The sequence below is a fragment of the Gasterosteus aculeatus genome, chromosome 21 (assembly GCF_964276395.1).
Source record: "Gasterosteus aculeatus chromosome 21, fGasAcu3.hap1.1, whole genome shotgun sequence".
NCBI classification, from domain to species: Eukaryota; Metazoa; Chordata; class Actinopteri; order Perciformes; family Gasterosteidae; genus Gasterosteus; species Gasterosteus aculeatus.
The window spans coordinates 6,949,148-6,976,841 of NC_135708.1; the positions used below are offsets into that span (position 1 = coordinate 6,949,148).

Below are 27,694 nucleotides of genomic sequence, written 5' to 3' on the forward strand. Positions count from 1 at the left end.
TTCCAAAGTGAACTTCCGTCTTCAGGAATATATATAACCTGTATATATATATATATATATATATATATATATATATATATATATATATATATATATATATACACATACATATATACTGCAACGTGTCAAAGGCGGTTGTCTACGCAAGGTTGTACTCTACGTATTAAACTAAGGATAACTTGAACAGATGAACGCGTGGTTGAAGCAGTGCAGCCATGCTTGTGTGCACTGGGCAAAAACAAATAATCATGTAGAGAAGTATGAATAAATAAATAAGAACATTTTAAATGATGCTTCTCGCTTGACTTCCTGGACACATCAGACCCTCCTCACAGGAAGAAGTCATCTTTGGACAGGAGATGTGCTTCAGTAGGACGGCGTAGGGGACGTGTTCGTATCCAAGGACGGCCGGTGTGACCACAGAGCATCAGCGTACACATTTTACATTAGTCGTGGCTTTCTGAGTTGTGCATTAAGTCACTCACTATAAATGAATACTGTTAATGCTTATATTAGTTTCTTTTCATTTTTAATTCAACGTAGTGTCTGAAGGTATAAGCTTAATATAACGTGGTCTCTCATAAAGGCAATCACACTGCTTGAACATGTGACAGGAAGACTTTATTTATTCCCCAAAACCTGGTCCATTAAACATACGTAGTATGAAGAATGACGAGCAGCTACACCTACTGTTGGACAACAGGGTCACAGGAGACGGTGTCTGTCTGTCCGTCCAGTACAAAGCGCTTCGGACTCTCAACACGTCGCATGACAAACTGCATTCAAATAACCGGCACTAAAGATACGTCCTACACGTTTACATACAAAAAGTGACCTTTTAATGACGTTAACTGAGCGTTGGGTCGTTGCTGTGAGTTTAGCTCCTGTTGTTCTGCAGGACGTCTATAAGACTCTTGTTGTACTCCGCCACTTGTTGGGAGACGTTCTTGGCCACGGAGGCAAAGTCACTCTCCTGAGACTTGGAGGCGATGACTGATCCACAGGTTAAGGGGGAAAAAATGCTGTAACCAACAGGGAGCAGCCGCACATCACATCTGGGATGTTTCATTTCAGAAGGATACACTCTTTCATTACAAAGTTGTTCTGCTCCAAGTGTTGCCACTTCCTCTCGAGGTTAGTCAGCTGGAAGAGAAGCACAGAGACAAGTCAGCAAATAAAAACATGCTTGCTTTTTAAATCAAAAGTATAATTTGACTCACTCGTCATCTATTTTTTTATTTCATTATACTTCATGTTAAAATCAAAACCATATTAAATCATGAAAAGTCAACGTCCTGCACTAAGCAGCGGCGTGCGTGTAAGCAGCTGGGACCTGAGCGTGCGTCTCGTTCTCCTGCAGCGCGGCCTTCAGAGCTTCGTATTTCTGGTTCTTCTCCTCCAGCAGCTGTCTCAGCGAGTCCCGACGGCGAGTCAGCAGGACACGGTCCTCCTGCAGTCTCTGCAGCAGAGGAGAGCACATTTGGTAGGACGTCCTGAGCACAACGCGGCCCGCTGGTTTGAATGAATCACCACTGTTTAGATGATCCACACTGGCATCTGTTATGTGGCACACGGATGCATGCGGTGACGTTGCGCTGCTCTCGTTACCCTTTTCTTCTGCTCGGCCGTGTGTCTCAGGGCGTCCAGGTCCCGGTAGGTCACCAGCTCCGCCTCCATGGCCGTGACGCGCTCCTTCAGGGTGCTGAGCTCACCTGTGATCTTCCCCTCCAGCTGCTGCACCTTCTCCAGGTCCAGCTGAAGACGCTGGGACTCTGGGTGGGGAGGGGGGGGGGTAGGGGGGTTTGCATGTGAGGCTCATTAAAAGGTGGTATAAGTGTGTGTGTGTGTGTGTGTGTGAGACTCACCAGTGGTCAGGCCTTTGGCCGTGCTCTTTGATTGGACCACCTCCGTCTCCTTGCTGACCAGCACCTCCTGCATGTCCCTCAGCTCACTGGCTGTCACTGAATTCACCTGCTGGAGCCGCAGCATGTTCTACAAACACACACACACACACACACACACACACACACACACACACACACACACACACACACACACACACACACACACACACACACACACACTTAGTCTACTCTGTGTCCCCTTACTATCACTCCCCCTCCTCTGGTGTTCTTCCCCCTCACTCTGCTGCAGTGCTCCAGGAGGGAGACGATGTCCTCCTGACTCTGAGTCATCCTGTCCTGCTCGTGAGCCCTGGACTCCTCGAACGACTGCAGGTACCCTGGAAGGTGCAGGAAGCCACGGAGCCACGTATTAGTACTGGCTGATGAGTCTATTCAAACAAACTGCCGACGCATTCATGCTCCTGCAGCAGGAGAGAACGTGATCATCCAGAATGCTGAGTGTGCCACCTGGTGGTCATTTACAAAACTACACTGCAAAGTCTGTTATTTATCTCATATTACATAATATTATAGTGTTATAACATGATACTGTTTTGAATTTAATATGCAGTAGATCCTTCTTCTTCTTAGGTTTGCTCATGTAAATGTTACAATTCAACTTACGGTCAATTTCCTCCTCTTTCCTCTTCAGCTCTTTGTATTTCTGCTGGCACTCCCCTGATGGACAGATTCAAAAAGCTGTCACAATAGTAAGCAAGCAATAACACAATGATTCAATACAATTATCAATGGCACTGTGTAAGACTGTATAATTAATGAACTATTTGAATGACAATAAGTTTATTACAGCAATTGTGATAATTGAGAAATATTTTCAACGGGACACAATTTAAAGGCAGAAATCTCAAACCTAAATGGTTTTAGTGTCTCAAATACCCAAATGTGCAGGTATGTCTTTCTCTTTATGTTTATAAAGATACAAAAATAAAAGAAAAGTGATTGCCAATGAACATGGGATGACAGATGTGCTTTTAAAGGCATGTATGACGAAGACGCCGTTACCCTGAGCGTCCTCCGAGTCCTGCTCCAGCTGCCGGATGTCCCCTGTGATCTGTCCCATCCTGTCCCTGATCTCTGTGAGCCTCAACACACAGAAGCAAAACAGTTTACTGTGAGGTCAAAGGTCACAGGGAGAATGGAATTATATTAATGAGTCAATGAGGTTTTATGAATATGAAAGTTCATTTGACTTAAGGAGTCATTTATAGAAAAATAACTTCATTAGGGTTCATTACTTCTACTTAAAGTAAGATTTCAATTTCAATGGACTTTTAAAATAAAATCTAAAAAGAAAAAAATAGAGTTTTAGTTTAACAACAAAGGGTACGTACTGTCTCTCCATGCTAGCGATTTCCTGGTTGTCTTCCTTCACCTGTAAACATAGATATGAGTCCAGCGTAATGTCGGCCCGGTTGAGATCTCACACATGAAATACATGAAACAACTCCATTGGGCGCTTGTGCCTTCTCAGCCTGTAATATCAAAGTGGAATGTTGCCTGTAACGTTGTAGACTCGTTTGAAGACTTGTTTAATGCAGCAGCTAAAACGTCACCTGTTTGAATAACTGCTCCCTCTCGTCCTGTGGGGAGCCCCGGCTCTTGTGCTCGGCCTCCATGGCGTCTCGCTTGGCCTCCAGCGCCGACAGAGTCTCATGGAGCCGAACGACTTCCTGCTTTATGTGTGAGTGGGCCAGCTCCTGCACACGGGAGAATGCCAGGTAGCGTTATGCATTCTGCTGCTCCTGCTGACGGGAAACGGTTAAGTGGACTGTTCTCCCCTACAGTCATCGCCACGACTACATAAAACTACCAACACAAGCAAACTAACTTTATCAAATACTGAATGACCAACGAATGCAGAGATCCCTCTGGAGCCACAGTGTTCATTCTAAGGCCACGGAAACTAAATCACCCCTAGTTTCAGTCGATCACACACTAATAGACCCGACACACTGCTCCTTTAAATGCCGATTAGGCTTCCTTAAAGAAAAGGACTGTGGCCTTAAATATCTCTCCTTTCTTTTGTCTGCCATGGTCAGTGACATCACTGTGGTCAAATTCATATGGACTTGAATTATTTTTTGTTAACTCTAGGGTCCAGTTCCAGCTTTTATTCCATTATTAATAAATCTCATTATTAGGGATGATTGTTATATACGGCAACCTGTACAACAGGTATGAATTTGATTCTTCGTGACCCCGGTGGAAACACTCCACGCACTGAGCCTGCCTCCATCAGCCCCCCATCTCTATAACCCAACTCACAGCGTCGTAGTCCTCCTTCCTGGTCATCAGGATGTCCAGCTCCTCCTGGAGAACCGTCAGCTCCTGCAGCAACACAGCAAGGAGCAGATGAAGACGGGCACCAAGTACATATGAGATACGAATCACTTATCACATTAGTACCATGTAGACTTGCTTCTACTACCACGAGCGCTTTGATGCATCACACAGACACCAACCAACGCTTTAATGCTGCAGCACAATACAGTCTATTTGATGAGGAAAGAGCAGTGACGTGACAGCAGTGAGCGGAGCCCACATCAATACCTGCAGCAGTTCCTCATTGGCTGTTGTCATGGTGAAATACTTCTCTTGCTTTGCAGCCGGCATCGCTTGTACGACCTCATCAGCGACCCGCCTTTCCCTCCTGATCTCTTCTTCCATCGCCCGGATGGCCTCCTCTCTTCTGCGTAACAGACATGGTGGAAGGACGGGGGGGGGGGGCAGGGAGGGGGGTCATGGTTAAAAGGTCCTTGGCCACATTCACGCCCACAGCAGGCGAGAGTAAGAATAAAGATCACATGAGAAGGAAGGGAGAGGTGCCAGGCGGCACTGCTTCCTTTCTGTTGTCCTTGTTTCCTTTACCCTTGAGGAGAGGGTCCTTTCCTTGATTCCCTCATTCTTACTTTCAATGCACACGTTAGTCATTTTACAATATGACTTATTATCTTGTTTGTAATGTTAGACTTCTGTGTGTTTAGACGCTTTCAATTCACCTCAGAAAAGACTCGCGTTTTAGGACACCGTGTTTTAAATAAGACGACTAAAGGTCAGACGTCGGGGGGGGTCATTAGCTCATCGGTGTTGATTAGATGTCTCTTCCTTGAGACGAGGACGGAGACGAATGGGGGAGCAGATGTCTTTGTGCCGACACCTGGCCTGTGTTCTGCCCTTTATAAGCGATGCTGCAGTCTTCCTGCAGACTGAGACGCTGAGTTTCTTTACTTCAGTATCCCAGGACTCACGCGGAAAGAATGTAATAAAAAACTATTTCATGGGTCCCGCCACAGTTCAAAAACTTTGAAATTCATCAAAAACAATTACCAGGAATCATATTCATTCATTGACTGTATTATAAACATTACTATATGGTGAACAAGGCCTAAGTGTTTACTTCTAACCAAGGTAGGGAGCATGAGGAAAAGAGGCAGCACTTCAGTCGGACAGAAACTGCGTGTCAGCGTTCAGCTTTACAACAGGGAACAAAGGTCGCGGCGGCGAACCGGTGAGTAACTGAGGCGGAGAGACAGAATACACGTAGCAGTACAGCAGAGGAGAGGACGACACAGAGGTCTTATCCCCGTTTTGGCCACTTTAAATTGAATCCAACAAACAAAGCAAATGGTTTGATTTGTCGGCATAATGGGCGGGTGGGGGCAACCTGTTCTGCTGCTGTGGTGGACTTCAGTGGCAGCAACGACCATCTTAGGAACTAATGCTCAGGTGGTGGAGGACGACGCTCTGGTAGGACATTTCCTTTTCTTTCCATCATGTTTAGTGTCTAGCTGTCATTTACTCATCTGTTGTGATCAGCAGGTTCGTAACCTGACCAGCCAGCGGCTGCACGTCATTCCTGCCGGTAGTCGCGGCTCCTCCGTTACTGAACTGGTGATCGAGGCGAGCCGGATTACCCTGAGTGGGAGCGACAGACTGGCTCTGGCTAGTTATCCCAGACTGGTCGAGCTCCATCTGGACGGGAACCTGGTGAGCCGCATACCAGGCCGGTACTTCTCTGTGGCGCCACGCCTCAGAGTGCTGACTCTGTCCAGGAACAGAATCAGCAGGTAAACCCAAGAGCAAACAGGACTTCACAGACGTCTTCAAGGCGCTGTAAAGGTTGTTAGCATGTATGAGTGGGGCAGCGGTCCTGCTTCAGTAACTACTGCACGAACACTGATGCCTCCACCGGGTGTCTCTGCAGCCTGCACCCAGACTCTTTCTCTGGCCTCGCTGCCCTGACCGAGCTGGACCTGTCCCACAACCTGCTGACGGGTGTCCATCCGCAGCTGTTCAGGCCGCTCACTAATCTGCAGGTAAACCCCCCGGAGTCAATACATTATTAGATTATATATTCGGGAGCCAAGCAGTAAGTGTTAGTCCATTCAACTGAATGTCCTGGTGTTATTAGGTGCTGAAACTACAAGGAAACCCCTGGAACTGCTCCTGCGTGCTGCTGAGCGGCATCGGAGAGGTCCAAGCAGCCGGACTGACCGTCGGTAAACAAATCCATTAGGCAGTTTTAGAGGTTTTTAGGATTACAACTGGCACGTGACCCTCAGCCACTCTGATCTGAGAACAGTGATCACCTCCTCTCACTGATCCAATGTAGAACATGAATTACAATCAATGTGACACAACACATTGTACCTTATGTTCATCTTACAGCATTTTAAATCAGACTTTAGCTGCGTCCACACGACATCTCTATTGACACCTATTCCACCAGTATTAGTGGGGGTTCTTTAAATGTGGGTCAGCTCCTTAGAAGATGCCAGTATACGAGGGGCCTCTCGTTTTATATTCAATGTCAGGAACGCAATGAGAAAACTGCAGTGGTCGGGGTGCTTATTCAAACGGATGTATCACTGATGCCAGTTGGCAATAAGGTCTTGTGTGATCTGTGTGACTCTACAGGGGGGACACAGACCACCTGCGCCTCCCCAGAAAAGCAGGCTGGAAGAGATCTCCTGCAGGCTGCCGCTGCGTGTTACCCGGCACCGCGATCCGTCCGGGATACGGAGCCGGAGAAACCCGTCAACTCTCAGAAGTCCCTGGCCTCGTCCACTACGCCGCAGACCACATGGACGTCGAGCCAGACACACAACACCGACAAAGGTACGTCAGAGAGAGGCGGGTCACCAGGCCGATGGTCCTTCTGTCCTTCTGTCCAAACGCAGCATAACGACTGGTCTCCCTTCCCCGTCTCCTCCCTACACACCCCACTAGTCCAGACCCCCGTGCTCGGCAACACGTGGAAGTTCGCGGCATGCGTTGCGGCGCTGGCACTGAGCACCTCCGTGCTCATTGTGTGTGCCGTAAAGGGGCCCTCCTTGTACAAGCTCTTCCACAACTACCGCCATCGCCGGCTGCACCAAGAGGAGGACGACGCTGTGCCAACCGTCTTCTCAGAGACAGAGAGACACCTGAACCGCCAGACATTCACCTTCCAACACGAGGACGGGCAGATGGAGATGGAGGAGGAGGAGGAGGATGGGTATTTTGAGGATCCATACATCAAGCGCGAAGAGTGACCTGCATGAGAGGAGACTTCGGCAGAGCCGCGGAGAGGAAGACGGCAGCTGGTGAACCAGACGAGGACGCAACCATCCCAAGACACACAAACCCAGAATGAGATTTTTTATAGATGGAATAGGTTCAGTGTACGATTTAAATATTGATCTGAGGGACACTGAAACGTGGGCCTGTGGCTCCTACTGGTAAAAAGTGTTGTGCTTTTTCTACTGAAACCATCACATTGTAGCTCTGCTCAACCAAAGCTTTGTTTACAATGTCACTCGGCAACACGGGTCTCCGAGCAACGGAGGCGTTTACGCTCTAGGAGCTGCATCGGTATGCCAAGAGACAAAGTGAACAACGAGTGTAGCTCACAGAAACAAACAAGGAGTCACCAGCAGAAAGAGTTCCCCCAAATATCTGTCACATCTCGTATTCATGCTCTACTTTACAGCCTTCATTCATCCCTGAAAAGCAGCAAGGCAAGAATCACATGTCTTTGAAAGAAACACAGAATAAATAAATATGCTTCTAACCCAGTTTAAAGAGCCTTTTCAAATCAATTGACCTTCTCTAACTATTTGCTTCATGATGCAGTTACAAAGGGTTGAAGATGCACCACCAGGCGTCACGCAGGCCAGGACGAACTAAGCTTAACAAGTCTAATGCGTGACTGATAAATACATGCAAGGGCCATACTCTGACTGACATGATGCTGTGGGCCTCAGCTCCACTCTTCAGAAGGAGGTTTACGAGGATAAAAGCCAGCGATTCTTTCCCTTTGTTTGTTTGTGCAATGTGACTCAAAGCCACTCAAGATTACCGTGTCCTGATTGGCTGAGTGGTGCAACCTTCTGTAGATCAACTACATGTCATCAATAAATCATCCACGACAAGAATGAAACTACCTAAGAGCCTTTTCTACGCTTTCAGCTGATTTCAATAATAAGACGTGCGTCCACAAAGACTATTCCTATTAAGCGGTTTGGATGGGAATGAAGTGTTGTTGAGAACACTGTGCGATGACATCATCTACCAGAATACTTACTCCCTCCTCTCAGTGAAGATGCTGTCGATGCTTTTGGCCTCGCTGTCATTGTGGGCTTTGATCTGGGGGGCAGAGAGGGAGGAAGACCAAAGGAAGGAACGGAACTCTCATTAGGTGTAAAAACAAGGAAAAGTCTTTTGGCTTTGTCGTTAGCATGTCGCCTAGGTGGTGTACTCACAGCGTTGTAGTCGTTGATCATTTCCTCCATCTCTGTGTTGGTGTTGAGCTTGTCCACCAGCTGTAAACACAAACACAAGATGTTGAAACAATGAAGCAACATATCGATGGGGTTTGTTGAAATAAGCAGCGTAAACTTTTACTAAATAAGAAAATCAAAGTACACAGCTCATATTCAAACGATGTTTCTTTGACATACACACTAACTTAACAACTATAAACAAGCATTTACCATTATTGACCCGCATATCGGGGATGTATGAGCTACTGAAAAGGATCAGAGACACTGGCTGAGACCTTCCTACTTCACAGACATTTACCATGTTGTAGTCAGCCAGCTGGCCTTGAAGATCCTTGATCTCTAAAGCCAGACCTTCAGCCCTAAAGGGGGAAACGAGCTGTTAGTTTGCGTACGTTTGGTTTCACGCTGTAGTGCGAATGTGTGCATTGTGTGATCTGTGGAATGAAGTAGATCCGAATAAAATCCACTTACCTCCTCTCGTAGGAGAGATACACAGAATTCTCCTGATTGAAGTTGTCAATCTCTTTGAGCAGCTTACTGGTTTCTGTGGTTAACTCATTGATCTTACTCCTGGCAGCACAACAACAACAAAAACATGCACTTTGAAATGGTAAAATGGACGCGGGTGTGCCGGCAGGCTGTAACTATGCTGCCCTGCTGGAAGCACTCGCAGCATAGTGTAAGGAAGTAATAGCAGCATGTGTTACCTAAGAAGGCCCAAGTAGTACGACTTATCCAGAATCTGTCTCTGAGGTCCTGGGGGGGTGGAAAGAGGAAGGTTGGCTCAAAGGCTGCCCTCACATAAAACCATAAAAATACAAATCTATCTTTTAAGAAAAGAGCCAGCCGACATCACTTCCCACTAACCTTTCACGCCAGTCTTCATGCCGCTGAGCCCTTGTTGGGTGACAGGCCTGTCAGTCACTTTGATCTGTGCTGAGAGAACTCCAGGGGTGGCCATTGGGATGCCGCCCCTCATACCAGGATGACCGCTTGTACCCGGAACCATCTGGATGGAGATTGACAAAGAAAGCTAGTGTTAAAAGTTACAAATGGCGTCCTCTCCAAAGTCACAGCAGAGAGCTTTTAAAAAGTCAGCCAGTCATAATTGAGATGCGGAGTTCCACGTTGATGAACATTGAAAAATTGATGAATGTGACCATGTAATCACTGGATATTGTTGTGCAAAAGAGGAGAATGAAGCTGCTCGTTTGTGGTGTGCAAAGGTTAATGTAATGTACTATACATGAAACCATACAGAACTCCACCCGTATAATGATTTTGTAGGCAATGATTAAAAAGTAAAAAAAGTTCATCCAAATAACTATTTAAAAAAATCTGTTTGACAAAAAGATAAATATATAAATATCTAGATTGATGCCTTGGATATTTTATTAATCCTGCAAGTGGGACATTTCTTTCTAGAACAGCGTTTACAGGGAAAGCAATAGTACAAAATATAAAAATATATACAAAAATAGAATAATGTAGTTAAATGAGCCTAACTAAACAATAATGCAGCGATTTAATCACACAATCAAACAAACAAACAGACAGCGTAAAGGTGGGATTTATTGTAGGGGGGGGGGGGGGGTGGTCCTGGTTACCCACTATGGATATTCATTTCCTCGAGTTTTACACAAATGATAAAATCATATCCACTTTGTTAAAATGAACTTATTGTTTTGTGCTCAGCGAGCTAAGACTCATTACATGCATTAGAGGCCAGGGCACTGCATTTGGGCCTTTTACACATTTCCTCGTGTAGTTCGTCTGGTCCTGTGGCTTCATATAAGTTCTCACTATACTCGCACAAACAGCACTTGCATGTCAAAGCTGTAGCTGACTTACCCCAGTGGCGACACGGATGGCTGTAGGAGGAGGTCGAATGGCGGTTGGGGGTCTTCCGGGGCCCGGGACCACAGATCCACTGCGGCTCAATGGGCGGCCAATGCCGGAGGGGGGGCGCTGACTCGCCATGATGCCTAAATCCAGTCCACGCATATATACAGTTAACAGTAACAGATCAGATATGTGTTGCTGATGTTTGTGACGTTGCTCGGTGAGATGACCCATGTTTCACATTGGGTCATGTTTTTATATGGCAGGAAGTTGTTCACTTTGCATCCGGGGAGACCGCTCTGCTTTTATGGGTGCACCATATTGTCCTGCACGTCCCTGGCACTATGTATAAAAAGTTGTGAAAACAAAAACCGTCAAACAGAAAAATGCACCAGCGATGGGAAATAAGACAAGCTTAGTGAGGTCTGTCAATGGGATGCTATCTAGTAACGTTATATTTTTGTTTTCTTTGAAAGTATCTAACGCGCTCTACGTTAAAACACACACATCCAAAGAACAAGTGCTGGCTCGGTGAGCATTAGAAGTGACGTCAGCCGCGGTGCTGCTGGTTGTGACTGCAGTGTGACGCTATTGACTTCATGTCGGTTCGATAATTAACGGCGTGGCGTTAGCTCATTGACGCTACTGTTACGGAAAAGTTTGTTATATGTACAGAATATTGCACCGTGAACTAACGTTAGAGCTAAACGTAGGTGCACGCTAACCATTAACATTAGTCAAAGCTAAGCTACCGTTAGCTCGTAGCCACGGAATAGCATACGTGAGCGAATAAGCGTTTCATACCTTAAACTGAACTCCTTCTTGGTCGTTTTTCTTCCACGATAGCGTCTTTCTAGATGTCCACCCGGAAGAGGCTTTTTCGTTGGCAACTTTACGTAGGAAAATTGGGAAAATGTAATCTGACGGTTAAAGTCAAAACGCTAACTAACGTTAGCTAGAAAGCCCCGAGATGATATTGACGTTACCACGGTAACGATCTTCTTCGCAATGAAAGCAGGCTGACAGCTCGTGGTAAAGTGCGCTGCTGCCCCAAAACGTCCAGCAGGGGAACTACAGGCAGACCGATATGATAATGACAGGTGGAGCAATTATAGTGTTTTAAAACTATAAAGTTTTAGGATACTTGTCTAGTCAAAACAAAGGAGGTTGTAAAAAAAAGTTGAAGACAACAAAGGATTTACTGAAAAAAGGAAATGCCAGCAGGAATCAGGAACATTTTCATGCCAAAATATGTTAGACATACAAGGAATTTGACATGGCAGTTGCAGCAAAATATAGCCGGAGGGTTTTATTCATCTATGTATGCCTCTCCAGAAAGATGCTGATAAGTTCACATGGTTACAGAAAGTGACGACTATTGCGGTTTCTGCTGGAGGGAGGAACGTGTCGTCCTGAAGATGGCTGCTGTGTTTGATAAAAATATATGTTATTACATACCCAGGCTCCAGGTGAATGCTCAATCCCAATGTCCCACCTAAGCCTTCAAACTGATGTCACCTGGTAAACGGTAAGTGTCAGATTCAAAAGGACACACACTCCGATAACAGAGAGATAAAGCATCCAGACCTAAAACAGCTTTTTTCTTTTGAAATAGTCCAAAACACAATAAGATCGAACACAAGTGAGAGTTTTAGTCCATTTTTATTTCATGTTCAACAATCACATCACTAATTAACAAGTAATCACAATAAACAACTTTTTTTCCAAACCCCCAAAAAATTATTAAAATGAAGAAAAAAAACAAACACAAAAGAACATTGAGGTTCTGCAAATGACAAAGTAAGTCTACCTAACACATCCCGGGGTTGTTCCTCAGCATGCTCTGGTTGTTAGTGCATGGGTGCAGCAGCAGATGAAGCTCTACAGCGAGGAGCAGTTATTACACGAACCAAACCTGACTAGTACGGTTAGTTAACCTCACACACACACACAATCTTGGGGCAGGTCGCCAACATGTTCGATATGCACTACTCCCAAACTAACACGCCTACACAGGCCTCCCCGCTGCAGGACATTCCCTTTGCCCACGTGGCGTACGGTGTGTGTCAGCTGCATCAGCTCGCCTACCAGGCTGTCCCAACCGTACTCTCACGTCTTAAGACAAGGCTCCACACTGTCAAAAATGTAAGCTCTACTTTTGCCAGTTTAACATTTCCAAATGGATCTGCCGTTGCAGCGATTTAAATAAAATCCGGTTTTAGCGACTTTGTGAGCATTGGGCTCCAAAATCCAAGTATCGTCCGTCCAACCGTGAGAGAACACAACGATAAATACATATACAAAAGTGTTGCGTCTTGAGTACGTTATATCTCAAATGACATTCTTTCACTTTAGGGGCCCTTTTTACCAATGTCTTCATAATGATTAGAATAATATTTGCAGTAAAAACACCTCCTCCCAGTAGAATCGTTAAAAGGTGCAAGGACATAAAACCTGACGCTGCTGCTGCACCGCCTTTTGTTCATTTTCTAACCCTGACAATAGAATGTGGATGTACATCCGCGTGCAATCTCATGAGCAGTGGTGAGTAGAACCTGTCGAGGAGGAGCGAAGCTGTAACGCGGTCGTGGACAGGCACGAGGAGATAATGTAGCTAAGCCACAGCCGTGGCACTAACCGAGAGATCCAACTATTCGATGACAGCGGCACCTTTCGCATCACTTGATGGTCACCGGGGAGAGAAGGCCCTCCAACATCTGCATGGGAACCATTCACACTTTCAGAAGACGTGAGTTTATTGCCCATTTTCTCAGTATCATTTTTTCCTGACACATACAATTTGAAATGATTCCAATAGAAAACAAAATCGTGACTGGGTTTGAATCAAACTGATTGAATAGTAAGGAGGGCACTGAAGTTCAGTTTATTGCTCTATTCAGTCATCACGCAAAATGTCATTCACCACGAAGCTACCTGTTCAAAAGGCATTCGGACGTCTGATCCGACAGCGACGCTGCGCACAGTGAGCCTCTTTCACGGGTTAAAGCATCAACTCAAAGTGACACTCGGGAGTGTTTCAGGTCGTCCATAAGGGGGGCGGAGGGTTGTCTTCAAACTGAATGGTACAGTGTTTGCCATTATCCAACCAAGTCTGGGAGTCATTTTGGGCTTCCTCTTTCAGTCCATGTGTGTAATAACTAGTAAACGCCTAGATAATACAATTTGATTGACAGTCAAACCCAAAACTGGCAATAAATGTTAATGCTTCATAACCTTCTTTACTTCTATCAAAACCTTTTCAGAATCTCATGTTCCAGTGTTGTAGGAACCAAACATTTGATAACTTCTAACTAATGCATCTGATCACAGGACACGTGTTCTTGTGTTCGAGGAGCCAATGACGGAGCCGCAGAGAGCAGCTCCTCTCAGCGCTTTGTTTTGGTTTCACACTGTTTTTGGTTGAGATGTTGCAGGCAGAACAAAAGTGCTGCCAAGCACTAGACACCTGACGGACAGAGAGCCGCACATTACAGCCTACATTCACAATGTGGACACAGAGAAATGCTGACGCCACTCTGTTGCTCCGGCACGCTAAGCTTTTTCATGTGGGGCAGTTTGTTTTGTGATATTGGGCTATAACACTTCACAACTCAATTGTATTCCAAGCGGCACAAACAAACGAAAGGTGCAGCTCTAACATGTCTGTCAAAAATAAGCTTGAGTTTTCGCAGCGAGACGGATGAGATTCCAGATGATACGCAGCCCTTTTTCAAATGCAGTGATGGCTGACAAATGCCGTGAAGCCAGTGGGAGGCAGCCGCTGAGTACGAGTATGAAGCCACATCAGGTTCCACTGCCGATCCTCCAACAACAACAGAGTGCTCGAGATGTTTCTGTATCCCGCCAACGCCAAACAACATGCTACCACAACCCCCGCAGGGACACCAACAGCCACGCCCCCAGACGTGATCGGCTTCCGGCGGCGTCCTCGTCTACTGAAGGGATTTTCAGGGACGGAGGACGGGAGGCACATACGAGACACGCAGCTCTTTGGAGACGCTCGGACATCTTCCTGGCGAACCTCTGCATGCTCAGTTCAAGCTTCTCTACGCCGGCGCACTTCCTGTGTGTTGAGGCCTCCGGCGTCCTCCCTCCCTGTAAACGTCCTCGCCGCGTGTTTTGGTTCATGAAAAACATGTGCATGATTTTCTGAGTGCTGTCTGAGATTAAAAGACGGCCCACTGCGTTGCCGGCGCGGGACGAAACGTATGATAAATAAATAAAACCTAGCTTTAAAAATCATCCAACGAGGAGGAGAAGGGAAACGCAAGAGAGGCAGAAATAAGATCCCAACGTAACACCAAAGCTTGTTGTTACACTAACACACCACCACGACACTGAGAATAGAGAGTTAAACAGTGGTTCAAACAGCCTACTTGCTGTCTAGCTTCTTTTTTTGTGGTTTGTCAGCTTGTTTACGGGGAGGGATGTCGACGGGCGAGATGCACGATGAATTACTGCGGTTATAAGCGGTCATCGGGGAACAAGCAGCCCCAGCGGTCACGAGGAAAACAGAAGCAGTGCTCATTGGTGTGTGTCGGGGGTGCGATTGTGCGAGCGGGGGGGAGGGTAGTCGGTTTACGTCGAGGGGTTCCCACTGATTACAGGTCAGCCGGTTAGGAGGAGACGCAACAAAAGATGTGACAAAAAACCTTTCACTCCACATAGATTCCCACACTCTAGCCAAGCATTGAGGGGGGGGGGGGGGGGGGTCATCAATTGCACAGGAGGATGAGCCTGGATGTGAGGGAGGAGGCAACATGAAGTCGATACTGGAACGTTCAAAAACAGAGTGAAGGTGAAAGGAGTTCTCAGCGCTCCACCAGGGAGGGGGGAGAAAGAGGTGGAGATCCCTTTAAGGAGCTGCTGCCCCCCCTCCACCCCCCCCCCCCTTGAGTTGAGGAGGCAGAGGGGAAGCCCACGGAAGCGAGTCCGTTCACTGAGGAAGACTCAGCCGGTGGGTCGTGATGGTGGGAGGAGATGTGTGGGCGGGGCCTGTTGTCGTCATCGTTGCGAGGGGAGGGGGTGGGGGAGGGGCGGCCGGGTGAGGATGTCGGCGGCGTGGTCCGTGCGAGAGCAGCATTCTCGCGGAAGTTGAGCTTGAAACACTCAATCTGCGGCAGAAAGGTTGGAGGAAAAAAGAAGAAGAGGTGGGAGAGAGAGAAGGGAAAAAACACAGGCAGGAGCGGGCGGGGAGGTAATGTTATGGAGGAGGGAGAGGGGGGGGGGGATGAGGAGGGCAGAGGGGTAGTAGAATTAGATGCCTGCAAGATAAGAAGTCAGGAGATGACAGTATGATCAGGAGCTTGCATGGTGAACACACACACAAACACAAGGAGACAAATGCACACTATTACACAGCATGCAAGATTCAGGTGCTCCCCGACCACAGGACGTCGCTGGGCATCACCTGCCCAAGCGCTTCATCCCTCCGTGGGAATCCCGTGGGCCTGGCGCACACACACACACACAGACACACACACACACGCAGAAAACAACTCACTTGTCTCCGGGATGCGTGAGTCCAGAGCTTGAGGCTCCTGGAGGCCCTCGCTGTCAGCGCGAGCACCCTCCTTCAGCCCGTTCTCCTGGGTGCCGGGGCCCCCCGCGCAGCCCGGCTCCGGGGGCCGCTCAGCCTACAAACACACAGCAGTGAAGCCCTCTTGAGTTCTCATAGAAGGGATGTTATTGCAGCGTCTGTGCCGGCCTCACGAGCTGTATTTGATCCACATCTCTAGTGTGTGTGTGTGTGTGTCTGTGTGTGTGTGTGTGTGTGCGGTGACGTGGAGCTCCTTGATGTGTTTTTAATAGATGGGTTCGGTCTTTTCATAGAGTTGAACACAGAGAAACATAGACTATTGACAGCCTTAGTTAATAAAAAATTGAAAAACAAAGCACCTCTGCTGAAGATAAAAGAGGCTACATTTCACAGCTGCACACATTTGAACCTTCAGCAACTCAACTTAACATAATTTCTAAAAACAGACTTCAGTTATCAAAACGCGCCCTCAGACGAGTCATCGTCTGCTGCTGCAAAATTATTTTTTGGTGTGCCTGTAAGAGGAGCATGAGATCGTGCAGATGAGGAGGGACGAGCCGCCATTGCCTGAGGGGACATTGATTCTGATCAATTTGCCCCAAACATATCTCCTATTGCCAAAATTGGCAATTATCATTTCACCAGCCTGTCCCTGCATGCCAAGCTCAGTCTCTCTCAATGTGCAGGACGGAGCTGAGGAGACTCGTTCCCCCGCGGAAATGCGGGGGAGGGGGGGGGGGCATCCGCACAATTGCACAGCAGCCGGACAGAAGGTCAGGGGAAAGTGAACCGGTTGCTGGTGCAAAGGCTTTGAGCGGGTTCAGGTTGACAGCCGGTCAGCCTCATAAGTGATGGCAGCTTGAAGCCCCGCCCACCCCACAGACATCTTCCAGAAGACAAACACAGAGGCGGCGCTAGAAGAGCCCTAAAAACCTGAGACCTCCCAAGCCATAGATGCTGGGTTGGTCTTTCTCAGGTAATTACTTGAAGAAGACCTTAAGAGCAGAACTCAGGGACCTTTTCACTGGTTCCTAAAGTGTTCTTAGTCACGAAGGTCTGATACCTCAGAGAGAATACCTGGTGGCTTTATTCCGGGCAGGAGGCCACACTTCCTTCACAGCAACATACAGGGTCAGGGTTTGGCCAGTCGGTTGTGATTTGTCGGCTCATGAAAATAAAAGTGCTGATCTCACCTCGACGTGTCCTGCTGCGGGGGAAGGGCTCAAGGTGTCCGAGGAGTCCCCTTTGGACTGAGCCTTTTCCCTGAAGCTCACTTTGTGGGACTCGAGCTTCACGACGCCGCCGCCTGCAGCACACACGGATCACTGGTCATCACACACGCGTCACGCATGGACACGAACATCATCTTAAACATTAATGATAAAGTGATAGCGACATGCAGACGGCTGCCAAGACAAAAAGCAATATGCATTGATATTATTTAACGCTTACACTGAGGTAAATATCTTTACAAACATCAGTCTCAATCACCACCGCATATTCAGACCTTTAAACCTTTAAATGCCCGTTTGTTCACTTCATGCCACTGTATCCTATATGGTAGATTCTATTTCACAATATGGGATATTGGTTATGTGGATTTTGATGATTCTTTGTGCAGGAAATAAGTCAATATGCATGGATTTTCTCCACATGTTGATCTGGAAAACCATCTTTTTAGGGGTGTCAGTATTTTGGAAACGTTGTATTACGCTGCACTAATTCTGTCGAGCTGTACCCAATAAACTACAACTCAGTGAGCATGGACACAGCGGGGTCCAGCAGCTCTTCAGCAGCGTGCATGTAATGATTACAAGCTCACCGGGCTTGTGCTTGATGTTGTCCTTGGATCCGCACTTGGATGTCACTTTACTCAGGTCCACCTTCTTGTTGAGGATCTGCACCTGTCGAACGCCACACAAGCCTTTTTAACACAAATCACTAGAGCATTATGCAGAGACTGGGTCCCCCTGGTCGCTTAAGGGCCATTTCTTATTCAGCTTGATTCACACATCATGATAAATTGCATATCTGTTTGAGATACAACGCTGTGGTTGCTGCCACATTGAAAGATTCCTTTTCTGAGAAGACGCTCAGGACAGGAAGCCGTCATTTCAACAAGAGCCTCTCTCCTCACAGAGCCAGAGGGTCAGAAAGCCGAGACGCAGACGATCGTTGTCATTTGATCAGTGAGTTAGTGACGGCGCAGGACAACACGAGGACAGTTTAAGGAAGTGAGGGAGGCGGGTTGTGAGGGAGTGGCTGCTACATCAGGCTTACTAGCATGCTGTCCAATGATTCCCCTCCAGAGCAGGACCAGTGCTGGAGTCTGCAAGCAGCTACCTGTACTGCCACTACTGTACAACTGGCAATTTAGCAGCAGAAGAGTTGAGTATTTACGATATCTTCTTTTCCGTGGCTCCTTTAAGCCAGGTTGGATGCTGCTAGGCCGGCCGGTACTTACATTCCCTCCACCAGGAACGTGCTTCAAATTGTCCTTGGAGCCCAAGCGCGAGGAGACGTGGCTGAAGTCCAGCTTTTTGGAGACTATCTGAACCTATACGGACACAGCATGGCAGCGAGAGGGAGGAGGAGAGCAGGCGAAAGCCGGGGGATGGCACGAAGAGGAGGTGGAGGCAAAGAAAAGAGGATGAGAGGAAGAGAGAAGAGAAGGGGAGAAGAAGCGTTACGGGCAGGGTTAGAAAGGAAAGGAAGGGACGGGAGGATGGGCCGAGGTTTACCTTCCCAAACACGACTCATTTTGGACCTGTAGGTGCGCTTGAAATCAACTGCTGGGCAGTGAAGCGGTCTGAGAAGTGACTCGCGTTGCCATTTGAATAGCGACAGTAACACAAATCCAAACGGACTAAAAGATGCATAATGTTGTTTGAATAAAGTCTTGCAAAAAGGCAAGCAGAAGCTTCTGAACGCAACACAAAACACTTAAAACCCTCTGGAGCCCAAGCAGTTTGGGGAGATTTTCTTTCTATTTGTTACATTTTATTGCACTGGGAAGCTTTAATATTTTATGACTTTCAGAATAAAACGTTTTAGATGAATATCACAGTTTCCATTGCCTTTACTGACATAAGAGCTCAATGATGTGTTCAAGGACCGGAAGGACAAAACCCAACGATAGTGACGGTGTCTTTGTCTTCTGGCTCTGATGAACAGTGTAGTTTAGTGATTGTTGATAGGAAACATGTCTTGGGTTTCAGAGGGTCAAAGAGTACACGCATGCAAACAGAGTGGAGTAGAATCCACAGCACGTCATTAATGCCGACTGTAAGACGGACAAAGGTTAGACTGTGAGACGCTGAAGACCAAACGAGCTTTCACTTGTGTTATGAGATGACTGCGTCTCAACTCGATATAACCACTAGGAGGCGCTGGGTTCGAAAGCGCAGCATACTGCTGCAGGAAACATTTGCTGCATTTACGAAAGGAACAACGGGGGATTTAGGCCACTGAGCGCTGATGGAAGGCCACATTGTGGATAGGCACCTTCTAAGGAAAAGAAAATAGCTGCGAAAGGAAAAAACACAGAAAACACTCAATTTCTACTTTTGTCTTTTGAATGCAAGCCTGCGTGACGCGCTGCACACACACATGTACGACCTGCATGATCGGATAGTGATACATTTCGTGGTCAAAGTTCACAAAGCACATGTTGTTTTTGCTGCACACTCATCCTTCCTTTCTATTAGTAGATTTGTTGGTTACAAATCTTGTAAATTCTTCAAAATAAAAGTTTTTTTATTTTGTTATTTAAAAGCTTTTATTTCCAAGCAGAAAAATCTAAAAATATTTGTCATGGCCAATTGAATTATAACTGCAGGCTTTGTTGGATCTGACAGTTTGTATCACCTGGAACCATCGGAGGACAAAAGTCAGACTGAAAAGACAAATGCCGATGATGGTTTGAACCCTCTGGTGTTCAGAAGTCAGTGGCTTTTTATTTTCAATCTGCCAAGTAGCATAACTTCAAAATAAACATGAAAATGTGACAAGTGGTGAAAAAAAGTGGGAGGCAGAGATTCAAAGGAGGGAAGTGGAGCGTGTGGTGATGGGGGGGAGGAGGGGGAGGGGACTCACTTTGCTCTGGCTGGTCTCTTTGGAGGCGGCGCCCCTACTCAGTGAGGTGGATGACACCTGGGGAGACAAGTCCCATCCCGCGTCAGCGACAACACCACATAACAACACACCGGGAGGGGAAGAGGTGCAAAGGATGAGGCTTGAGGGTGGAGGACAAAAAAGTGGAAAGACGATGGCTGGAAGCTCAAAGAACGGGTCAGACAAGATGGAGACACCAAGCAAATTAAAACAAATGTACTGACGACCTTAGCATTATGCTACCTAGCATCTCATTTAAGCTACTTTATCTGTAGCTTGTACAGCTTGTATATATTATGGCTACGTTTTCAAAATAAGAGCATCAGAAACAAGTGCACGTGAGGAACCCACGAAAGCCAGTGTCAGAAGATCCCGTCCACTGGAAGCAAAGCCGCGGTCTGGAGGGTGGACCTACCTTCCCACCCCCGGGCTGGTGCTTCATGTTGTCCGTTGAGCCGATCTTGGAGCGGGCGTTGCGGATGTCGGGGGCCGGGGCCGCGCTGGGCCGAGCCGTGGTCCTGGAGGGGGCGGCGGATGAGGAAGCGGGCCGAGGGGTGCGGGGAACCGTGGGCTTCTTCTCCGGTGCTGCGCCGGTGGTGGAGGAGGGCGTGGCCGGTTTGGCTGCTGTGGTTCTGGTGCGAGAGGCGGCGGTGGTGGCGGTGGAAGCGGTGCTGCGGAGGGTGGGGGCGCTGGTGGCCTTGGGCTTGGAAGGGTCTGCTGAGAGTGAGTCAGAGAGACAAATACATTAAAAAAAAGTCAAAAGACAATCTTAATCAGAGCGTTCTAGTTACTAATGCAAAGCTAGATATCCATCATTATTATAGACAACGCTGGGATTAAACGTTAATAATGATAATTCTCATCCTTCTGATGACAAAGATGTAGATAGCCAAAGGAAACGTGCTGAGGACGTGTGCATTATGTATTCATGGACCCTCTTCTCATGGACGCCAAACACAAAGGATCCCATCTGTCATCTACGGTCGACACTGACGGATAACAAAGTTCCACAAAGGACAGAAAAGAGGGAGTGAAACAGAGAGAAAGCAGGACTCAGAGGCAAAAAGAAACAGGGACACCTTCCTGCATTGTGACATCAAACCAGACTCTGTTTGTTTGGACATGTAAAGGTCAGCATCTCAGTGACCTGGACTGAATTGCTGACACTTCCATCCGCTGTTGGTGAGCACATTTCAGCACACTAAGCCACACTGCACTTCAAGTTAGTCAATTCAAATTCTACGTGTCAGCTTTTTGTCATCCGGAGGGCTGCATGCTGAACCGTGCGACATGCACCTCCAGCTCAAGCTAAGACGTGTCTGATTGAGAAGAATCCAGGCGCGCCTGTGGACAGCGAGGGGATGGTAATCCCCAGGATGCTGTGTGAAAGGTTTATTTAACTCTCCAGACCAATGACGCCTCTCTCTCTCTCCCTGCACAGCATTGTCATGCTCGGACAGTGCGTGCTGCAGTGTCACACTCCTGCTGACAGACCTCATGTTGCCAAAATGTAAACTAATCTGTAGCCGAGACGAGCAAAGCTGTAAATGTGAGGAAAGACAGAGAGAGAGAGAGAAAGAACTGAGGAAAAGGATTACAGGAGGGGAGTGGAGAAGACGCAGTGGATGCAGCAATCAAAAGCACAGTGGGGGGGGCAGGTGAGATTGTGGCTGCAAATATATAATATATATATAAATGTCCGTATAAAATGAATGTGGTTTTGCAACAGGAGAGCGCTGGTACCTGTAGTCCTCGGAGCACTGGGCTTCTTCTCCTCTCCTGCTTTGCTGTCCGTCTTGGGGACTGAAACACAGATGGTGAGCGGTGTAGTTGTAGAGAGTAGCGTGTGGATTAAAGGCACAGAGCTAAAAATACCCATCATCAAAAACATGTGCGTGAGTGTGTGCGCGCGCGCGCGTGTGTGTGTGTGTGTGTGTGTGTGTGTGTGTGTGTCAGCGGCTGCCATTACCCAGAGGTCTTCTGGCTGCAGCGGTGGTGGCGGTGCGAGTAGACGCCGTTGTGCGCGCCGATGTCATGGTTTTACTGGCTGCCGTTGACGCGGTTCCATTTCTGGTGGCAGCGGTGGAGCCTGCTGGGGCGGCGGTGCTGGCCTTGGGCACAAGGGGGCGCCTCTCCGGAGTCATCTGGAGGGGAACAACAGAGCAAAAAATAGACACCGGAGACGTCAGGTGAGGAGGGGAGGGAAAGGTTGATGGCTGACGCTGCGAATCAATGAAAAATAACCCTATAACCCCCCATAACCCTTATGATGGCACGCTCCTCGTATGGCTGAGCCACACTGAACTGAGTCACCCTGAGCCCTCGGGCGGCCATTGGCTAATTAAAGACGCTGGTTTGTCAGTGGCCGCGGAGCGACGGGGGAAGGAGGCCACTGGACCCGGGTGACAGAAGGCCGACGAATCTTCTGAGAGCGCAGAGCATGAATTAGTGACATGAAGTAGTGAATAAGTCAGTAGGACGTACTGACACAATGCCAGTTTTAGAGACTTATCGCAGAGGCCTGCAGCACCGATTCTGTGATATGGATCATGTGACAGTAGCCTAATTCGGCAACGTGTTACACCAATGTATAAAAGTTGACCTACAGTGCTTTTTTGGGCAGTTTCACCTTGACTGGAGACTTTAAAGTGTAAATACAGAAAAGGAAGCGAGGGAAGGGGTTGATATAACCACCAGGATGCCCAGGAAATCAAATCTTCGGATCATAGAAGCAGTATATGGAATGCGTTTTCCGCTCTATTAAATACAATAGTATGAGTAGCAGTGTTAAAACTCTGTATTTGAAATGACTAATTGTAAAGCACTCAAATAATAGTAGTTATATTTTTGGATTACAGCCCTCTGCTGCTACTCTGTCAAGCTTTCAATGACTCCACTGTCACTGCGTGGACAAGAAGAGATTTCAAAGACAAGCTGATGAAGGGTTGAAATGATCTGGATATCACTCCTGTATTAACTTCTCTGCACTGGCTCCCTGTTAAATCAAGAATAGATTTTAAGGTACTTCTCCTCCTCTCCTAACACCGTATTGCCCTACAATGCAGCTGCGCTGCATAGATGCTGGGTTACTTGTTGTTCCTATGGTTTTAAAAAGTAGGCTGGGGGCCAGAGCCTTTAGTTATCCAGCTCCTATTTTGTGGAACCAGCTTCCACTTTCAGTCCGGAGGGCAGATTCGGTCAGCTCTTTTAAAGTAAAACTTAAAACTTTCCTCTTTGATTGTGCCTATAGTTAGGGCTGGCTCAGGTTAGCCCGGACCAGCCCTTAGTTAAGCTGCTATAGGCTTAGACTGCCGGGGGACTTCTTAGGACACACCGAGCTCCTCTCTCATGCTCTCGTTCTACCATAATTCACGTTTTATTAATGCACATGACTAATTCAGCTTCTTTCCGGGAGTTTTTTTTGTGCTTTCTCCCCTAGCAGGTCTCCGTAGATCGTAGTTCCTTCTGGACCCTGGTCCTGACACCTGCCGTGACCCTGCTGACGCCTGCTGATGCCATCATCATCATCATTATTATTTTAGATATTAATCATATTACTGTACTCGTAAACCAACATTACCCTCTCCTAAAGTCTCTGTGCTCTCCCTCCCCACAGGATTCTGTGGATGGTGGTTCTATCTGATGGTGGTTGCCCCTGCAGTGGTCCTGCTGTGCGCCTGGCTTACTACTCACAATTACTTGAATCATTTCTGTCATAGGAATTGCATGTATTATACATTGTTCATTCTGTACACATGGCATCCATTGTAGTCTGTCCATCCCGGGAGTGTGATCCCTCCTCTGACGTTCTCCCTAAGGTTTCTTCCCTTTTTTCCCTCTTGGAAGGGTTTTGTCATCTTTTGGGGAGTTTTTCCTGTGCCGATGGTGGGTTGCGGGACAGAGGATGTATGTGTACAGACTGTAAAGCCCTCTGAGGCAAATTTGTAATTTGCGATTTTGGGCTATACAAAATAAAATTGTTCAATTGAATTGAATCTGCTGGTAACTAATTATTGTAATTAATAAAACATCACCTTCAACGCATAAACCTATTGTTAAGACGGTATGGTAGGGAGTGGTACTTCTTTCTGCCCCTTCATGCTCATCTGGTTGGAATACATTTGCAGCTTTGACTCAAATCCATCAGTTATGACAAACTACTGTGCGTCGTGTGGTCAGGATCCCAGATGAGCGAAAGCCAAACATTGGACAGCGTCCGATACTCGATCCAAAGAACTCCTAGATCCAAAGAGCTGGCCGCTCTGCAGCCTTCGGCGGACGACACCTACCTTGGGTCTGACATCCCGTGCGGCTGTGGTAGTGGTGGAGGATGCAGGGCGGCTGCTGGAGGTGGTGGGGGGGCGCTTTGGACCGGCGGCGGCCGTGGGGGGTGCCCTGGCTGCGGTAGTTTTTTTGTCTGAGACGGAGGTGGTGGTAGAGGAGGATGCGGGACGCCTAGTCGGCGCTGGGCCCGGGCCCCCTGGAGCCGCGGTGCCCAGGCGCGTTTTAGCCGCAGCAGCAACGCTGAGTTTGGGGGCCCCGGCAGCTGGCTGCGACGCAGGGCCGAGACATACACGAGGGACGGGGGCAAAATGAGGAGGGAAGGGAGAGCAAACAATAAGGCAGATGGATAATACTAAGCAGCAAAAGCAGCATTAACATAAAAATCATAATACGCATGTATGAAAAGCCTCTGAACGAGGGGACGTTATACACATAATACACAAAGCAGAAGCAGCAGAAGCAGAGGCAGCATGTGTGTTTGTTTTTCTACAATTTAAAACCTTCAAGCCCTCAGAATCAGTGCAGAACAAACCAAATCCTTTCAGCTACATCGATCAATGGAATATCATTTTCCTTCAGTTTGAGTGTCTTTGCAGTTGTTTGCTACCACTTTGTGTTGTTTTTTGTCTCTTCAGGTCTTTAGTCTCTTTGTAGTCTTTTGTCTTATTGCTTGCTTGGGTGTCTTGCATGTGTCTTTTTACTCATTTTGATGCTCTTGTTGTAGCGCCGTGTAGTAACATTAGGTGGGTGGCTACGGGGCCACGTTGGGCCCTTGGCCTTGAGCTCAGTAATCCATCCATGACCTGGAGATCACACCCGGTTGTCCCTCACAGTCTCTAAACATTCTACTTAAAAATAAAACCCTATTGATTCATGTACATGGTTTTCGGGACTGAAATAGTCTCACCTCACCTCACGGCACACAGGTGTCAGGTGTCAGGTTGGTGTTACACTAATTACATGGTATTGGATGCTTTTGGAGGAGGAACATACCTTTGTCCTCCTGTCTGCAGCTGCCGGCTCCCTGCTCAGCGGGGCGCTGCTCCCGTTGGTTGCAAGTTTGGCTTTTTTGGCCTTGTCTCCTCCGTCCGCTCTGGCAGTCTTGTCCTTCTTGTCATCCTTTTTCTCCACGATCTTCTTGCTGGCCGGCACTTTGTCCTGCTTCTCCTCCTTCTCGGCCTGCTGCAGCAGTTTCTCCGCCTCGTCCTCTTTCTCCGTCCCCTTGGCCAGGTCTGCGTCCACCTTCTCCTTCTTGAGGTCTTCTGCTCCTGGCGTCGCCCGTGTCTCGGTGTCGGCCTTGTTCTCCGGCCGGTCAGATGCGGTATCTGGCTGGACGGGTGTCGCCTGTTGCGCCGGCGTCTTCTGCACTTTGTCCGCGTGCTGCTCAGTGCCGTCCTTCACCTCTCTCGTCTCAAGCTTCTCGGTGTTGTCAGTTTTGTGCGTGGTGGACTTTTCGCGTTGGTCCACTCTTCCCACGTCCTGGGTTTTCTCAACTGTGCTTTCGACTTCAGTCTTCTCCACCTTGACTACTTTCTCTGTCTTCTCCAACTTTCCCTGTGATTCTTCTACCTTGTTCATCTTGTCCTCCTCTTCAGCCTTTACCTGAATCAACTCCACTTTCTCTTTCTCCTTTTCCGTCTCATTCTTTTCTTCCACCTTCTCTGTCACCTTTACTTTGTCAGTCTCTTTCTCCTCTTTAACTTTCCCTGCATCCTTCATCTCCTTCTCCTTCTGTGTCTCTGTCTGCTTCTCCTTCTCCTTCTGTGTCTCTGTCTGCTTCTGTGTCTCTGTCTGCTTCTCCTTCTCCTTCTGTGTCTCTGTCTCCTTCTCCTTCTGCTTCTCCTTCTCCTTCTGTGTCTCTGTCTGCTTCTGTGTCTCTGTCTCCTTCTGTGTCTCTGTCTGCTCCTCCTTCTTTATCTCTTTCTCCACCTTGGCCGGGGTCTCCGTGACTTCGTATACCACCGTCACACTCTTCTGCTCGGCTCTGTCAAACAGAGGGTCGAACGGGTCCACGTTCTTTATGTTGTCCTGCGGCTTTTCCTCCTTCTTCTCCGCTTTTTCCATCGTGTCAGATTTTACTGGAAAGACAATTGATTTGAATTAGAAATGAGGGCAATATGTCCCATGAATAAAAGGCTTCTTTTCCAATGAAACAAAAGCACAGTTGTTGGTAGCAGTTCATATGACATTAAAAAACCTGTAGAGGATTGTCAGATAAATTAATCACAAGTGCATTCAACTCATCACACACATACTTCTGCCAATGTCTGCCCTCTTGAAAGCGTCACACGTCTGTTCAACAATAAAAGAACAATACCGTCCTCGGAAAAAGCTTTTTTCCTTTGTGGTAAAGCCAGGTTCCTGCAGCATGCTCCTAATTACACTCTCTGCTCAGCTCAACGTTTTGTGGTCTTCACAGATCGATTGTCTGTTTATACACTATTGTGTGTTTTACCCCCAAAAGTTTTGTCCTGAGAAAATAATTGCATATATACGTTGGACGTGAAGTCGCGGAGGAAAGGCCCTGACATTCACTTTATTTGTTTCCACAGAACCCCTCAAGCTGGTTTCCTGGACTCCAGCACGGTTCACCTCAGCAAGATTCAGAAGGTCACAATGCAGCACATGTGCACCGCCGTTACTGTGGTTACGCTTCACTCACATCAACATCGTTTCAGGTTACTTGACAGCAGAATTGTCAACTGTTGGCTACCTAACCCAACTACACAAAGAGGAACGGCGGCTGGAGCAGATGGAGAATGAGAGTGGGTCTTCTCATTACGACATAACGGTACACACAGACGGCCTGCTTAGTGTCCACCTACCAAGTGTTTAGTCTCACTTGGACAGACTTTGGCTTCCATGTGCAGAGAATGATTTGTCTCAGCAGTACCAATGATTGCACCGCTGCTCGAATGAGAACCTGTCGTCCATTTGACTCCTTCTGGGGTTCTTTGGATCCGAACAGGCATCAACCATATCACGTGAAGTACTGTGCAATATAAAGTTAAAAGAAGATAGTTATCTGTTGCTGACTCACAGAATAAAGTTCAGACCTACTGACTCCAGCTGTGTTCCAGTTTAGAAAAATACATAAATACAACACAATAGTTTAAACGAGCAGTGTATGCTGTGTGTCCTTCCCCATCCACACGCCATTGTGCGACTGACTCATTGATGCTAGATGTATAATGTGCTATTTTTGT

The 27,694-nt window shown here is 47.5% G+C and overlaps 3 protein-coding genes across 8 annotated transcripts in view; 1 reads left to right on the plus strand and 2 right to left on the minus strand.

Moving 5' to 3' along the window:
- Nucleotides 1-599: 599 nt before the first annotated feature.
- Nucleotides 600-11,865, minus strand: ift74 (intraflagellar transport 74). Its single transcript, XM_040167699.2, has 20 exons — nt 11,336-11,865; nt 10,541-10,674; nt 9,557-9,698; nt 9,397-9,445; nt 9,161-9,259; nt 8,988-9,048; nt 8,669-8,728; nt 8,491-8,552; nt 4,476-4,614; nt 4,191-4,253; nt 3,479-3,622; nt 3,257-3,297; nt 2,928-3,007; nt 2,529-2,582; nt 2,145-2,242; nt 1,866-1,992; nt 1,609-1,772; nt 1,334-1,459; nt 1,083-1,143; nt 600-993 (listed from the first exon to the last, which is right to left on the minus strand). Exons 2-20 carry the CDS (start codon nt 10,667-10,669, stop codon nt 878-880), a joined length of 1,815 nt encoding a protein of 604 aa, XP_040023633.2. The 5' UTR covers nt 10,670-10,674; nt 11,336-11,865; the 3' UTR covers nt 600-877.
- LOC120811937 (leucine-rich repeat-containing protein 19) lies at nt 4,779-8,341 on the plus strand. 3 transcript variants are annotated; one of them, XM_040167701.2, is made up of 6 exons: nt 4,779-5,672; nt 5,745-5,992; nt 6,130-6,241; nt 6,337-6,424; nt 6,843-7,043; nt 7,155-8,341. In XM_040167701.2, exons 1-6 carry the CDS (start codon nt 5,571-5,573, stop codon nt 7,457-7,459), a joined length of 1,056 nt encoding a protein of 351 aa, XP_040023635.2. In that variant the 5' UTR covers nt 4,779-5,570; the 3' UTR covers nt 7,460-8,341. The 3 variants fall into 3 exon arrangements, with proteins under 3 accessions (XP_040023635.2, XP_077953160.1, XP_040023634.2); XM_040167700.2 differs by having other exon boundaries at nt 5,434-5,672; nt 5,742-5,992; XM_078097034.1 differs by having other exon boundaries at nt 5,425-5,992; nt 7,155-7,988.
- Nucleotides 11,866-12,174: 309 nt separating the features above from the next.
- The window catches only part of LOC120812111 (uncharacterized), a 70,801-nt gene continuing 55,281 nt past the window's right edge, over nt 12,175-27,694 (minus strand). For 2 of the 4 annotated variants that reach the window (XM_040167952.2, XM_040167950.2), the window contains 11 exons: nt 25,482-26,566; nt 24,494-24,754; nt 22,174-22,348; nt 21,948-22,007; nt 20,620-20,921; nt 20,187-20,243; nt 18,556-18,648; nt 17,914-17,995; nt 17,285-17,397; nt 16,056-16,188; nt 12,175-15,816 (listed from right to left, as the gene is read on the minus strand). In XM_040167952.2, coding sequence (XP_040023886.2) covers nt 15,809-15,816; nt 16,056-16,188; nt 17,285-17,397; nt 17,914-17,995; nt 18,556-18,648; nt 20,187-20,243; nt 20,620-20,921; nt 21,948-22,007; nt 22,174-22,348; nt 24,494-24,754; nt 25,482-26,566 — 2,369 coding nt within the window. In that variant the 3' untranslated portion in view covers nt 12,175-15,808. The remainder of the gene's footprint in view (nt 15,817-16,055; nt 16,189-17,284; nt 17,398-17,913; nt 17,996-18,555; nt 18,649-20,186; nt 20,244-20,619; nt 20,922-21,947; nt 22,008-22,173; nt 22,349-24,493; nt 24,755-25,481; nt 26,567-27,694) is intronic. The other 2 variants (XM_040167942.2, XM_078097033.1) reach the window with 2 other exon arrangements.

Bases quoted from the DNA above. Each gene is read 5' to 3' on its own strand.
- ift74 (XM_040167699.2), bottom strand. From the start codon at position 10,669: ATGGCGAGTCAGCGCCCCCCCTCCGGCATTGGCCGCCCATTGAGCCGC. The intron at 1,993-2,144 runs GTGAGGGGGAAG...GTGTGTTTGTAG, and splicing joins TCCTGGAGCACTGCAGCAGA to AACATGCTGCGGCTCCAGCA. The intron at 1,773-1,865 runs GTGAGTCTCACA...CTCCCCACCCAG, and splicing joins GGCCAAAGGCCTGACCACTG to AGTCCCAGCGTCTTCAGCTG.
- LOC120811937 (XM_078097034.1), top strand. From the start codon at position 5,571: ATGGGCGGGTGGGGGCAACCTGTTCTGCTGCTGTGGTGGACTTCAGTG. The intron at 5,993-6,129 runs GTAAACCCAAGA...GTGTCTCTGCAG, and splicing joins TCCAGGAACAGAATCAGCAG to CCTGCACCCAGACTCTTTCT. The intron at 6,242-6,336 runs GTAAACCCCCCG...TGGTGTTATTAG, and splicing joins GGCCGCTCACTAATCTGCAG to GTGCTGAAACTACAAGGAAA.